This window comes from Emydura macquarii, unplaced genomic scaffold (assembly GCF_026122565.2).
Source record: "Emydura macquarii macquarii isolate MOO-44397 ecotype Brisbane River unplaced genomic scaffold, CSIRO-AGI_Emac_v2 contig_1253, whole genome shotgun sequence".
Lineage (NCBI taxonomy): Eukaryota > Metazoa > Chordata > Testudines > Chelidae > Emydura > Emydura macquarii.
In genome coordinates, this window is record NW_027131390.1 from 17,014,960 (window position 1) to 17,031,405 (window position 16,446).

Consider the following 16,446-nt stretch of genomic DNA (forward strand, 5'->3'; position numbering starts at 1 on the left):
AAGAATGCAGCATTGACTTGTGGGTCAAACTGGTTAAAAAAGAGAACCATTTTCCCTCCAAAATGCATTTCTATCAAAATTAAGACATTTCACTTTGTTTTGTTTCAATAATGTTGAAATGCTTTGTTTCAACTTTGTTTCATTTAGATTTTATAATTTAATATTATATGCAATTATTTAACATGTGCATATTAGATATTTGATGTAATTATGTTTCAACATTAACAACATGTTTTTACCTCTTCAAAACAAAACACTTTGATGTTTCCTACAGAAGGAGGTCAGACTAGATGATCATATTGGTCCCTTCTGACCTTATAGTCTATGAGAAACATTTTTGGAATTTCTATGCTATGAGAAATTCAGGAATTTTTCACTGTTACAATTTGGAATGAGATCAATTTTTGAAATGTCAGAATTTCCCATGGGATGGAAATCCCTTTTCAGACCAGCTTTGCTTGTGGAAGGTAAGTGGGGGGTTGCAAACAAGACTCAGGCCACACTGACAGAGCTTCAACAGTCTTCTTCATCCTGCTCATAGGACTCGCGGTGCCAGCAGTATCTGAGTTCTCAAGTTATAGCTGAGACATGCAGAGCTTTATGTGCAGGAAGGCAGTGGGGTTCATATATTTTCCTCCATTAGTTTTCATTGCCCACGTCTGTATAGTCAGTGGGTGTTTTCTCTAACCCACATGACACTGAATACTAGAACAGGTAACAGTAATGAATTATACAGGGTAATAGTACCCTGCCACTAAGGAATAAAATACTTTTATAAACACATAATGAATGCTCTTCCAGATTGCCAAATGGCTCACAGGACCATGTCAGTGGATTCAGTTAATAACCCTGCAAATGGGATGCTCTAACAGAGACCAAATCAGACATCAGTTTATATGATTCTTTATCTCTGGCAGGTTTGGTATGATGAGACTACAGTACAAACTAGGTTTACTAATTCTTGTTTTTTCCTTTTTAGAAAGGCAGAGTTTTTGACTAACTCCAATGACATAGTCAGTTCAAGATGGAAAATGGAAAAGACCCCATTTTTTTCTGAATTTTCCTTGATCTAATCACAGACATCCATAACTTTGGAGAATGGAGATCATCAACCATATTAGCAATCACCCATGAATAAATCATCTGCAATGTGATAGGTTGGCAGAAAGTTCCCTTCCTTTGTTCAAAAAAAAGAAAGCCTGTATATAGCTAAGCCTGGCAGCAACTCAGATCTGTCAATTCCAGAAGAGAACTAAAGCATTTTCACCTGCAGAGATTTGGGCAAATTAAAACTCGTGGCAACGTCAGAAGAGATTGATTTTTGTTGTAGAAACTAACAGACGCACGTGAGAAAGGACTTCCAAAGTCTCCGGTAGCATAATTTGCTTAACGAAAAGGGGTGAAGATCTCATGACCAACACAACTGTGCTTTCTCTGCAGAGCTCTGGTCAGAACCTTCAGGTGTAAATCCCCTTTCTGGATTTGATTCATAAAATGGGTGAAAGAAGGCAACTTTTTAACAGCGAATAGAGAAAATGGACAAAACCCGAGAGTGAGCAATGACTGAGATTTATTTTAAATACCGTGGAAATCTTACTGGCCGTGTCCACTTTCCAACATTAGCCACAGAAGTGGAAACAGCAGCAGAAAAATATGCCAACCTGTACGTGTACGTTGGCTTGTTCCTGACTCTCCTGGCCATCCTTCTCATACTACTCTTCACTATGCTCTTACGCCTGAAGCATGTTGTCTCCCCGCTCACCATCTCTACAGAAAGCACAGAGAATATACAACAGTTTACGGATATAGAAATGCATGGCAGGATTCCTAGCACTCATTGAGACAGAAGCAAAAGACTGGAAGAAAGAGTTGTGCAGTTCAGAAAGCACTTTTTTTCCCACAAAATATATGTGTCCATTGTGGAGAGAGGAGCCCCATCTGCCCGCTCTGCTCTGCAATGACCTGCGCAATTATCAAGCAAACATATTCAGCGTCTAGGGCAGTATCATTTGACTCATTTGTGAATTGACAGTCCTAAGATATCCAATAGACTTAGGACACTACTTCCCCCTGAAGACTGCAAGCAACATGAGCATATAGAGTGCATGTCTTAAATAAAATCTACACCACAGAAGCCTAGCTGCTCTGAGGAGAGACTCAGATCCTCCTAAAAAGACTTACAGCAAATGATAAAAGCTACTATAATGATAGCCAAAAAGCCAAAAACTTACAAGAATATTTTCTGAAAGATATATTTGCTGAGTTATCTTCTCCTTCTATTACTGGAGGAAATTCCTTATCTGAGAAGAGACTTAACTCAAAGTTAATTTGTGGTGCTGACTCAAAGAGCCCACAGGACACGTACAAAAAATGAACAGTGGTGTGAAAATCCCCAGACATCCATCCCATTCAAGAAGGAAAATCTTAAATGGTGTTTTTTCCACTTGGAATAGCACATCTGCAAAATGCAATTTTGGAAATATACAAGTGTTCCTGCTATAAGGCCAATATGCATCATATATTGGCGTTGTTACTTTCAGACATGAAGAATTAAACAAACCGTGAATAGTGCATTCCATTTATCGGAAAGAGGCAATACATTCAGAATGAAAGAAAATAAAAGATAAAATGGTATTTGCACGAAACAAGACACACTGCCTGTGTGTCCCTGCCCTTCTTTTGCAGGAATTGCATTCCCTACAACTATGTTTATTTTCTTTCAGCTTTCCCAGTGTCACTCGGTAATTAAAATACCATTTAATGTTTGTGAATTAAGTGGACATTGTTATCAGAGATAGGCCCAAATTCAGAACAACCTTTTCTCATACCCAAGTAGCTTTTTTCCCTGGAAACACAACAAAATTACCAAAGCTTTTCTTCCAGGATGCAGCGCAGGGAGGGGTGAAGGGAAGAGAAGAGAATGCCAAGACTCCACTCTGCAATAATAAATCAGCATTTATTACTCCAGAGTTACCCTAAATGACCAACTAGTGTGTATACAAAATTAAAGGAAAACGTGAGCACTGAAGTAGGAGAGCAAGATTCCAACTGATCAACTGGAACAGTAAGAAAAAAATATCTAAAATTATGAAACAATATGCTGGGAATGTCCTTTTAACTTCTCCCTGTATAAACATACAGTGCTCTGTGTAAAAAAATAAGGACTTTCTTCATATGGATCAGAAGGATGGCAATCAAATATAGCATATCATTTCTGTGGGTCCACTGTCCTTTGTAAAAACACTTTTCAGACAGGGATAGTTTTAAACTAATTTCTATTGGGCAGGTGCTTCTCTGTGAATTTGAACTATCATAGCTGTACCTCCTTTGCTCCAGGCTAAATCTAGCCTGGGATAAAGCTCCCTGGCACTTTCCACTTGATATACAAGCATTTGCCAATTCTCCTCTCTCCAGTAGTCTGGAAAGTACAAACTTCCCATACACAAACAGTGCTAAAATTAGCAATGACACTGACTCTACAGACCTGTAACAACAAGAAGAATCTGTTCTTCCAATGCTTCAAGAACTGTGCTTTCTTGTTGTTGGTGGGTTGTTTTTGAGTAGGAGTATGGCTTCTTTATCTGTCGATGGGGAAGAATAAGATGCTAAAACCACACTGGTCATGAATGATCCTCAGCAAAAACTATTATTATTGTCATTGCTGTTCTTACTGGAAGACTGTTTAAAGACTCTTTCTCCATATAGAATAATGTTGTATGTAGCACCTTTTGTACTCAGCATACTCCATGGGATGCAGGCTCAACATGGAAACAGTTAGTGCAGTGACCATGCAAGCAAACACAACATCCAATATACTCTCAGCAATATCTCACGCACAGCCTTGGACATTAGAATGTATTTGCTGGAAAGAGAAACGTAGGCCTGGTCACAGGTTATCCTGTACTCTTGGGCCATGAGATCATCACCTGAGCATCTACTAGACAGGATCTAGCTCATCTGAAAGACAGTACCTCTAAAAGTGTAGCACGGTCCCTCTTGTTGTGCTGCTCTATGCCATGCAGATAGGAGTTACTTGTTGTAGTATTTAAACCTCAGTCCTGCTAAGACAGACTGCTGCTAACTGAGCCATGCTGTCATGTATGTTTAAATATATAAAAATAGGTTTACTTGATACAATTTCATTCTTTCAGCAGCAAGAACACAGAATACAGGCTAAAATATATATTTACCCCATAAAATCTTAAATCCAGTACCATCTTCTTCATAACCCTTTTTAAAGTGTACAAGACCACTCCTTAATCCATGTGGCAATTAATAGTTTCTGAGAAACAATAATCTTCTATCGTAACCACACATAAGAGGAAAAATTTTAATGCCAAGAAGCAAACAGAGCTGCAGATACATCTATTTGATGAAGATATTTTAATACAAAGAAAAATGGCAAACTGATTTTGGGCCCACTCCCGATAGCAATGAATTCAGTGGCAGATTCGGGCCCTTAAATTTTCTGTGAAAATATTTTATCATAAAAGTACTCTTATTCAAAAATAGATTTAATAAATATGTTGTAAATGAAATGTTTATCCATTTATATTTAATCATATATTATATTTGGGCAGATAATATATTTCTATACGGTACTGCCAGGAAAGACAGACATAGCTACAAACAGACAACATAACTTTTCCCTTCCAATGTTTTCTCTCTCCATTTCAGCCAGAAAGTAGCTGTTCAGATCAATATACCCTGCACCCAGGTATGCTCCCTCAATAGACTATTTACGTAAGAGCTATACATATTTTTGTTAGAAACATATTCATACTATATTCACTGCTTGTCTTTCAAGGCTAGCAAATTTTAAACCCTGCATTCCTCAAAGATACAAATAAAGCAAGTGTTCTCCATTTGTAGTCTTTTTGTTCCTATTTGTAATTTTTAAGAGCATAGGCGTTATGAGAAAAGGGACTGTTGGCTAGAATTTGCCTTCATGGGTTTATTCGAGTTGGCAGGATTCAGTAGGCTTTGGTACTGTTTTGGTGACGTTGAATGACAACTGCAATTTAAGCATTGACTTGTTGGCTGTATAACGCTGTGGTCTTATTTCACCACCTTCTCCCTCCACAGGTTTTATTTGTTTGCTTCCCACTCATCCATCTGCTAAAAAATATTTTTATAAAAACTAAGAGAAATACTATAAATCAGTTCTGAATCATCTGTCTGCTTCAATTACCAGAATGTGCACAGGGCCAGCATCTTATGGTAGGGCTCACACGGAGGAGTAATTTACTCATCCAACGGTCCCACTGGTTTCAACTGAATTTAGGACTGCTGGAGAATCACAGAAGTAGGGTACTACTAGATGAGATTAATTGCAAGCCCAGTTGTGCACCCATGAAGGGGAGTAAGCAGCCCCCTTACGCTGTGTGGGATACCTGCATTGCCAGTCTCTGCAGATCATTTCCATCGTAAAGCAAAGAACCAAGCGTGACTGAGCCATAAGTCAGATCCAGCCCTACTCTTGATACAGGGCAACTACATACTGCTCCTTCCTTCGGCTGGATTGTAAAGTTACAATCCAGCCCTGTTGGAGTCTGATAACCTTACTCAAACCCACAATCATCAGGAAACAGAAGCCATCACACTGCCCTTAATTGTCCCCAAAAATTCTCCCATCATATTTAGCCTAAAAGTTGCCAAGAATCCTCTCTTCCCCCCACATCCCCTGCAAATTGGACATAACCAGACATCTAATTTTGAGTGGGATTTATTCTTCTCTCATCTCATATGCATAACTTCCATCAACATTACCAATAGGACTGCATTAATAAACCCTTGAGTAGGGTGGGCATGGTTTAAAGTCTATGCTTTTAAATACACAGACATCTTCCCATCATCACAGAGCTCCAGAGGTGAATTTAATTTTGCAACAGCAAAGTTCAGCCAAGGGTGACTGTTACAATCCAGGGAAGGCAAGTTTTCTTTTTTTAGTTGGGAGAGGGCCAAAACCACGTTCTTCCCAACTCTGGTTGAGAAAAAGAAATGGTACAAAATCGCCTATTATCTTAGTTGCCTTAATCTAGGATGAAGAGTGGTTTTTGCTCTTAGGTCTTGTCTTCACAAGGGAAAAAGGAGTGTTCTTTCCTGGTGTTCGCTAACACATGGTAAAATCCACGAGACTGGCCCTGGTCATGACTAACATGACTAAATTCTATTCTATAATAAAACGACGAACACATTTTTGTTCATAATCCTGTTTAATCCTGGATCCCACAACGAATGTGTGTCCTGTCTGCAGTCATGTTTTACCACGTAAGGAATGCATGTTAAAACACAACAGACGATTCAAATACAAACATACCCTAAGGGATAAAAAGCCTAATTCATAATCTGCCCAATCGCCCTCTATTGACTTTCATGATGGGGAGTTCTCTGATGGGGAAAAATCCCACAAATGATGGTGGCTCCTTGTAGCATGCTTGGAGAGGATTTGTAAAAATGACACGTAAAAAGCAATCAAGTGCATTCTTATACATATTGATAAATATGCAAGAAGTGCTGAGAGAGGATTTAAGACCTCTTCCTCCATAGGAATCAAATGAAGCTGGGGGATATCCCATATCAGTTTTCAGCTGCCATCTATCTAACTGTGAAGATCTGGGTATGAATTTAATATTTTACAGCAGCACTCATTCATGACTCAAACATTACACATGCACCAGTGCTGTTTTAAAGTCTTGGCTTCAAGGCATTGAGGCATAAAGTTTAGACTCCTTGAAGGCTTTGTGACTTTTATTGCCTGTTGCAGATCTGAGGGTGATGAAGGTCCAAAAGGAATATGAGAAGTTTATGCATCCTAAAGTTCACCCTCCTGCTTTTAATAAAAAATTACCATTTGCCTATGCTCCAAAATGAACTAGCAAAGAGCAGGATGAAAAGTTAACTCATATTTTACCAGCTTCTCCTCTCCTCTCCCTGGACTGCTTTATGTGCAGATTTCTCCTAGTCCTTTCACAGCACAGGAAGATTAAGCCCATCTTCCTGCATGACCAATACTGCTAAATTTGTTTTTGGCAGTGTGATTTTTAGCGAAGGTGTTCTGGGATCGTCTTATATCTAGGCAGGAAGAACTCGTTCAGCTGTATATTTAGCTAATAGTGCAGGTGGGTCAGTGACTATCAGAGAAAGGCCTGCCCAATTCAAATATAATTTATAAATAACTCCCATCTGGACATCCAGGTTAATTTGGTTTTTATGTAAACTTATCAACTTGAGAGAAAAAAAATGATTAATTACCGAGAGAAGGACCTTTCCCTCCCTTCTTCCTCCCCTAAATTTCTTAATTCATTTCCCAAGTAAAATTCACTCATTCCAAAACCCATAAACTTCCTAAAGAGACTCTACTGCATTAACACTCTTTTCTAGATGAAAGTATCGTAGATCTTAGAGTCCCTTCTAGACAAACAGTCAATTACGATATTATATTCATGGTTCTAGCCATTACATGGATAAGACCTCAGGAATGGTCTTTGTTACTTTCTCCAGTTCTTTTCTTCTTTGCAAGCTATAAGTGTCTTTTGCTTGTTCTAGGGTGGTCACTTTAAAATTATTTCTCCATAGGTCCTGAATGTCTTTGTACACCTAGCAGCCATCCAGCTGACACTCACTCACATGGTTTTACAGACATAGGCATCTACCCAGATGATTCATTTAATGGTTTGGTGCTATTGTACTTAAGTAATATAACAATTTTAATAGACTACAAATTTACTAAGACTAACAGCCTAATTTTTAGATTGCAAACTACTAACGGAAAATAAATAACTAGGACCTACCATGGTTTTCAATTTCTGATCAATTTTCTCAGTGTCTGTCCTAGCAACTGCAAAGACTAGAGAGGCAGTGAACCCAAGCCATGGAAATGTGAAGTGTCCCTTTGACTAATCTAGAGGCACTGATGGCCCCTACAGGAAGTGCCATCCAGTCCAAAGCAAGAGAGAGGTGACACCTAATTTAGTGGATCAAGTGGAAGTTCAGGGATCTGGCTAGAAAAAGGACTCGCGAGGAATAAATTGTATATGAACTTCATGATTCCAGTCATTCTTTTAAATCAGTTTTCTGCATGAGCTATTCATAGCCACCCAGGCACAGAGCCTCACCTCTCTTCCCATCCAGCAACCAGACTCAGAGTCTGGGGAGCACTAATGCGGCCATAGACAGTTCAAGGAAGGCTACCCTCCCTCACAGCCAGATGAGAACCAGGCACAATCTGGCCCTAGACATTGGATTTAAATCCCTGGCCCATTCAATATAAAAATCTTTTAAACTTGGCCTTTGTATGAAAAAAATGACACCTGAAGTCCTGGAACTCAAGTCCCACCTTGTGTCCCTTTTCACTGCAGAGTTACCCTGGGCTCTTATTCAAGTGTTGCTCCTCATCCCCCTCCCATCCACACACAAAAACCACACCCCTGATTTTGGTGATGCTTTAAACCAAAGCTGACTGGCTTGTCTATGGTCATGGGCTAAAGCCTGAGGCTATCACCACTCCCACTTGGCAGCAAAGACACAGGCTAGATTACTTCAGAGCTGATAGTTCCAGAGGGGTAGCCGTGTTAGTCTGTATACAGCAAAAACAACGAGAGTTCTGTGGCACTTTAAAGACTAACAAATTTAATTTTTGTAGGCATAAGCTTTCATGAGACTCAGCTCACTTTGTCAGATGCAGAGGTAGAATGATACAGTAAATAGGAAACATAGATATACAAGTGCATAGAGAACAATGGGGGAGGTGGATGAAAGCCGGGTACTTCAGGGCTAATGACAGTCATTGAGGAGGAGGTGAGAATGGGTGAGCAAAGCAATTTACCTCTTGTGATGAGAGCTGATAGTCCTCCAATGCCTTCCTACAATTCCCCCCAGGTGCCCAGAAAGACAGACAAGTTCTTCCACAATTCACTGGGAAAGAATCATAGGTTGCAGCCCATGAAAGCTTATGCCCGCAGAAATTTGTTGGTGCTATAGGACTCTCGTTGTTTTTGCTGTATACAGACTAACACGGCTACCCCTCTGCAACTTCTAATCATAGGGCTGCTTAGCTTACTGCAGCACTGAGAACCATGGATAATGTCAGAAGAAGTCTTAGAAAGACATAGGTCAGTGCAGCACTGGTGAAGACACAGTAACTATAGTGCAACTTTGGAGTGTGGCTGCTTAGACCCAGGCTAGGCAAACACAGGTGCCAATGAAGCAAGTTAACTCTACAGTTAAGACATTCCTGGACTTTCTAATCCCTTAGCAACTTCAATTCAAACTAATTCAAGTTAATTGCAAACCAAAAAATGTCTTGTTTACTAGAGGACAGGAGTTGAGCCTTAGGGCCCTAAGAATCTGTCAACATACCTCTGGTTTGTCTGATGCTGCAGCACATTTATATGCAGAGAAGGCTCACATTTGGGTCACTGATGGACTGTTGCTTTACAGAAACTGGGACCCAGGGGGATCCCCCAACTTACAACCACAGTGAAACTAATGTGGGTTTCACTGATGTTCAGGGATTTTTTCACCCTACTGCAGCTTGGAAAAGTTCTGAACCTGTCAGTCTGTGGATTCATGAAGACAACAACACTACATTGGGTTGCACCTCACTCATGTTGGAAAGATTATTTCCACAACCATGCAAAATAAACTTTTTTTTTTTTTTTTTTTTGCTGTTAAATACATAAAGAGATCAAAATGAGGAAAAGGAGAGTTCTGAACATGCCTCATTTTGGCTGATTTTGGCTATTGGGGCATGCACTGAATTGCAAAGCTCTTTCCAGTTCTATTGTAGTAGCAACACTGAAAGGAGAGATGGCAAATAAACACAGCAGAGACAGACTCTCCACGTGGAGATTTGCAACTAGAAGAGCCATAACTGGAGAAAAAGATTGGCCAGGATTAGATTGCTTTTCCCTTTTTTGACTTCTGCTGGTAACTATCCATTAAGTTACAGCCTGATACACCATTGCCCTATCTTACCACCCGCCCCTGGACCCAGGATGAAGAATTATTTGCAACAAAACAATCAGAAAAAGGTCTGTATGTAGTGTACTGGCTAAGTGTGCGGTTACTAGAGCTAGGTGGTTTTTTAAAAAAACAAACAATCACAGTTGGGTTTTTCCCTCCCTGGTGACTTTTGTCTAGTTTAGAGTTCATGAACCATCCCCACAATATAAGCCACTTATGAAACAACTGAACAAAAAATGATTCACTCTTGAGGAGTCTGAAAAGTCTCTTTCACTCAATTCTGAAACAAGCTACCTGAGGGAGAGCTTGTGTGTTAGGCCGAAGGCATGGAGACCCATCCTTGAGCTCTGTTACCATTTTGGCTATTGAGGAGCCTTAATAGTTCAACATCATTGCCCCTTTTTTCTCCAGTTAGGGAAACTGAAGCTCACAGAGGTGACTTGCCGAAGGTCACCCACCAAGGAGCAGCCAGCGTTGCAAGACACACACAGTAGACATTTATAACCAAACCCTATAGATCAAAGTGTGGATTTTACACTTGCACAGAAGAAATACCAGGTAAAATATAGACTAGTAATCTGTACAGTCGTGACTGCACAAAAAAGGCGCATCTCTGGACATTTGTATTCAAAGATGTGCAACATCTAGCTTTCTCCTGGAGGCTGTGTGCTTTACTAACAGAACTATTCATAGCAGAATCCAGACTGCTGGCCAGACATGCATGACAGGTCATAGGAACAGTTCACCACAGAGCACAAGAGACACATGTGTAACCTAAGATGACAAAGCTAGGGTCCAGATGTGCTAGCCCTCTGTCACAAATTTAAAAAGCCAGAAACAAAACAGGGACCAAACTAAAGCTTTTTAGTATGCATATCTGTGCTGAATGTAAAGACAGTTGTGAAACTCAGATACCATGGTAAATGCCCTATAAAAGGGGGAAATGCAGTGGGAGTGAATTCAATAAGGCTCAAAACTCAGAATTTGAATGAGAACTGACTGTATGCCTAAATGTGCTACTGCTTTTTTGCCCTAGTGCTTAGCTTTGCATAATATTTATCTCATCATAAACTGCACCATATATCCCTCCCCAGAAATGGTTCAGTAAGTAGTAGATGAGGATAAATACTTGATGAGAAATTATAATATGCTTCCTTTTTCAACACTGGCTGGTCTAACAGACCAGTGAAATATGGGACTAATCTTGGACTGGATAGCACTATTCACTAGAAGTCCTTTTTCCTCTCACAAAAAGAAATCACCATCATAAGTGGCAGCTGCAACAAGGAGCCCAAGGACAGAATAGGCATTTGACACTAAGTTACCCATCCACTGCAAGAGATGGTTCTTCCTGGTCAGAGTTTGAACAGAGTAGTGGGGTAACCTGGGGGTACTTTACACTCTGGATGTCCATATCGTACTTGTTCTATCTCCCCGCTAACCTCATGGACCTTAACGGATCTACTCTGGAAAGATGAAGCACAGAGTCGGCCCAGCTGGGAATGGAACATGTGGTTCCAGAGACTGTAGGAATTTCTTACTTGTTACTTAGATTTATGTTACCTCTCTGGCAGTAGAATCTGAGAAATAAGCAGTATCGAAACCAAATTACAGCAGAAGGCAAATAAGAAACTACAGCCCATTGCCAGGCAAAGCCTTCTGAATGCAAAGAGCCTGGAACATCTCTTCTCCCAGAGCAACCAATTTTTAAAAAGTCTCCCTTAGCAAGCTGTCCCTGGGGCTAGGAGCAACTAAAGCAAGTACCTGGTTTATCTATATCCCCTTTATATAAACATAAAAACACATGTATGTATGTAGAGAGAGTCTCAGATGCAAGACAAGGTGTATTTATGTTCATATATCGGTGCTTTGGAAACTACAGCAATTGCTTACATAGAAAAAATTAATATCAGGAAGATATTTAATATAATTTTAGCTTATTTGAATGTGATTTAAAGGTAAAAGGAGAAACCAGGCCCATGTGATCAGCCAGCTCTCCATGGACCAGTCTGAGTTCCACTTTCATTCAAAGGGGGACTTTTCAGTTACTGGGTTCCTCTATTTTTTTTTTAAAGAGTAAAGGGATAGGCAAAAAAATTGCCTTACTTTTTTGTAGCCTCATGCATAGGTGTGTCCAAGTTCTTTTACTTTCTCCTCCCACACCCACCAAGAAAAGATAAACCCAGCAAACAACATCCCCACCTACTTGGAGCATTGGGAGCTATTGTCCGGCTCACAGGAGATTCCCTACATTGTCACAGTGGTGATTATTATTTGTATTATCATAGTGGGCAAATGCCCCCCTCTGTGGAAAGCAGGATGACTTGCTAATCTAAAATGAGCTGTAGGTTTATTTACACTGGGGTCTGACCTCTTCCTGGAATAAGTCAGGTGTCATTTCAGATAGCAATTATCTTTTTTTTTTTTTAATCTGCAAATAAATCCAACATACTGTACCCCTCCTGGGAAGGCTGTTTATTATCTCTCTTTAGTGAGTCTGGAAGATCCTTCACTCAGTGTTTGTAAGCAAGCGAGACCTTTCTCAGGAGTGAAGAGTTATAATTAGCTTTCACTAGAGAGATGGAGATGGGAATACAGGTTTCAGGAAATTTTGACATTAACAACAATGTCTCTTTAATAAGTGCTGCTAGCTTAGAAACTCAGAACCGAACACTGTATTAACTAAACTGGTGTCTGTACAGTGATCTCATGCTTAAGTGATTTTTACCCTGTTCTTTAAGCGTACTCTAATCATTCTCATCTATAACTACCCTCTGCGTAGCTGAGTTTGGAAAGACTTGCAGCTATATCCCCTACTGGTTTATTTTCTTTTCCGTCATATCAGTCTTTTGACTAATCCACAGCAGAGGTTTGGAATTTAACTGTCATTTTCAATCTCCTCAATAGCACCAATCAAAGTCTGTGCTGGATATTGGAGAGAAGGAGAGGTCTGAAGCACAGGATTGTCAGTCAGGAAATCTGGCTTCTCTTCCCATCTTGGTCACAGACTTACTATGTCATATCTCTCCTCCTCTGTAAAAGGGGGGGGAGGGGGCGGAGGATATGACCTCCCAATGGTGATTTGAGGCTTAACTCATTTTTATAGCCTCAGATGGAAGACATATTATAGATGTGGGGAGAAAAAAAGTTAAATACAAACCGTCTGCAATGCAGAGGTGCTCCTGGGAACGGAGAAAGAAAACAGGCAAGCAAACAAAACCTCACAGACCCTGCAGAGACTGTTGATTTCAAAAGGGGAGGAACTGATTTTGTTCTAAGATCTGCTTCAGCTAGAAGCACTTCCCCTAGCTTGACTTCACCAAGCCAGACTTATGTATGCCTGCTTTTCAGGTGCAAGACCATAAGTTCTGCCCTAGGGTGGCTCCCAGCGACAGCACAGTGCACCCTGTGCAAGCCCCAGAGCAAATACTGTGGCCTGTGGAGTTGTGGCTCAGAATAGATTCAGTGTATGCTCTTGTTTGCCTTCCTAGATATGCCTTAAAGTTAACAGCCAGTAGATTTTTATTTTGCTGTTTGCCAGACCTGCGTTCTAGGTGAATTTAATGTTACTGAAAGCTGCTAAGTTGGCAGCAATGGGATCTGAAGTCCTTTCTACACAGACCTAGTCCATTATGGGTTTCTCCCTTACTGCCGCACCCTGATGCAGAGACACTTCTGTGGGCAGAGCATTCAGGGCCCAGGAACATCCTGTCTTTGGCCTCTCAGTTGGGACTGGTAACAAATGTGCTAAGTAGTGCCGACCGTGATGTGGTTTTATGGTGTGAATATATGTACAGCAGTACAGCTATTCCCTTACAGAACGGGGAATAACTATTCTAGTCTAAGTCAGCTTTATACCATCATAACTGCAGCCAGATTAGGGCTTTTATCTATACAATTTTCAGTTAAAAAAACAACACCACACACACAAAATCATACCTCTAACCAAAACAGTTATATCAGTTAAATTTTTAAGTGTAGACCAGGCCTTATACTTAATAAGAGCCTATAGTGAGGTTGAGAGAATGTCAAATAAGCTATCTGATATTCCCTCTTGTCTCCTATGATTGCAGTTTCTCCCTCTCATGCCCAGAGCATTTGAATGTTGTGAGTGGATAGCACATACTTTCTCTGGCTGTCTAATGTATTAAGAAATGTATTATAATTGGCGTTCTTTAAGATTTTTAGGATTTCTAGAGGGAATTAGTTCTTTACAGAAGGAGGGCTTTTTCCATTGTGAGACTCAGACCATAGTTAGACAAAATGATGTACTAAGCCCCAGTGGAAAGAATACACTGTAACTGGTGTTCATTTGTCTTAGACAAACCCACAGAGACAACTCTTTGGTTCTTTTTATCACAGCCACTTTTGAAGCACACAGTGTTCAGTTTGAAATCAGTATATCATTGTTACTTAAGTATCTACATGTCTCCTTAAGACTTGATCCCTCTAACAATGTTTTTAGACTAGCAGGAACTAAGCTATCTTGTCTTCAACCAAGAAAAATAAAATGTCCTGAAAAATACACAATTCCAGTTGCATCTGTCATTGGCTATCCTCAGAAGCAGCATATGGGACTAGGACCACCATTGGTCTGTTCCAATATTCCTGTATTCCTATGTGTCCTAGAGCTAAAATCCTGGGGAAATATTTGACATGGTCCATATTTGCTAATCAAAGCAGACTATACAGGAGAATTTGCTTCAACACACAATACAAAATCAGGCCAAAAGCCAGCTGAGTATGGCTGTTGATGAAGAGCAACAGTTTAATCTAAGCAAATGCTATGTATGGTCATGTTCTACTGAAAGCAGAGAGCATACCAATATTGAACCTTATTTATTGCATCTAGCATATCATCAATAATTAATGTTATTGAGGAATTAACCTTCAGTACCTATAATCCAGGCCTAAATAAAGTAGAATTTAGTTTAAGATGAAAAACGTAAGTCTCAGAAATCTTTGCAATCACGCTGTTGTTTCCAGAAATCTAGGACACTAACAAGTAACCCACATAGTTACGTTCACCTTGACCACAAATGTATTTGTATGGCAAAAACACAACAACATTGTTTGTATATGCAATTCTTTCAGCTAATTAGCACCTGGGGGCAGGTTGTGTATAAACAGAAAACAATAAGGGACCTGAAATATATCCCCAGCCGTACTCTGTACACTGCCAGCCCCAGCACCAGACAGGACTTTTATATGCATCTTCATCAACCTGCCACCTTCTAAATAAAAGGAAGATTCAGGTTGAAAGAATCCAAATGGAACAATTTTATGCATGACAGAGTCATTCATGAGACTTAATGCCATGGAGAAATAAAGACATGTAAGACGGTCTGCCTTCAGATGAGGTTAGACAGTTTTCTTCAGATTTTACACACAAATAATTTCTTTGATATCAAAAAAGTCATCATTTTAAAAAATGAACTTCCTAGTAATGGTGCCAAGAGTGTCTTCATCAGAACTCCTCTTCAGCAGGCACTGACAGATGTATCCGCTGTAGGATTCCTCTCCCTTGCTACATATGGCACTTTCAGGGAAACAGCAACTGATCAGCGTATTTGCCATTGTCAGTGAAGACATACACTATAGAAGAGGAGGTGTATGTCCCTCAGGCAGGTTTTTGCTATCACCAGACAACTTCCCTGTCTGAACATAGCACAGTTCTCAAGGCCTCATGCAGACCCCAGCTCCCTATATGTATCTGTAACTTTTTTGAGCACCTTCTATTAGCTAGGTGTGGTACAGCAGTCCTTTTCTCGCCCCGTGGTGCCTGCTGCAGGCTGTGGAACTTGGTTGGCATGTTTTCAGTGGCTCAGTCCTCCAGCCAGATCACAGTTAAAAAAAAAAAAAACCCTTCTGGGATAGCAAAGTGTCCAACAAAAGCTGTTTATCTGCCCTCATCAGGGTCTTCAGTCCCAGCTCTGGGCCCTTTAAATTCAGCCCTTTGCTTGGGTTTTTAAAGGAGAATTATACTCTACTCCAGGTTTACACTGCTTTGCTGCTGGGGGAACCCAGGGATCCTATACACACCTGCCACATCCTGCTCATTTCAATTAGTTGCTGCTGTTTCCCTCGGCCTCTTCCCACCTGGCCCCTCTATCCTCACCTCTGACTCATAGACTATAGGGTCAGAAGGGACCATTATGATCATCTAGTCTGACCTCCTGAACAACACAGGCCACAGAACTTCACCCACCCCTCTTGTAACAGACCCCTAACCTAAGACTGAGTTATTGAAGTCCTCAAATATTGATTTAAAGACTTCAAGGTACAAAGAATCCACCAGCAAGTGACCCGTGCCCCATGCTACAGAGGAAGGCAAAAAAGCCCCAAAGTCTATGCCAATCTGACCTTAAGTTGTCAGCTCCACTATCCCCCAACTTAGGCAAATGCAGCCAATCAAACTTCTGTGGCCAGAGAGAAGCCCCCTTCCTAGCCCCTCGGGTCCCAGCCAGGAAATGCCCGGCT

General features: G+C 40.5%; 1 protein-coding gene across 1 annotated transcript; it reads left to right on the forward strand.

The window, feature by feature from the left end:
- The first annotated feature begins 1,504 nt into the window (after positions 1-1,504).
- SERTM2 (serine rich and transmembrane domain containing 2) lies at positions 1,505-1,841 on the forward strand. The gene has a single exon (XM_067549677.1). The coding sequence runs from the start codon at positions 1,560-1,562 to the stop codon at positions 1,839-1,841; it is 282 nt and encodes a 93-aa protein (XP_067405778.1). The 5' UTR covers positions 1,505-1,559.
- The last annotated feature ends 14,605 nt before the right edge of the window (positions 1,842-16,446 follow it).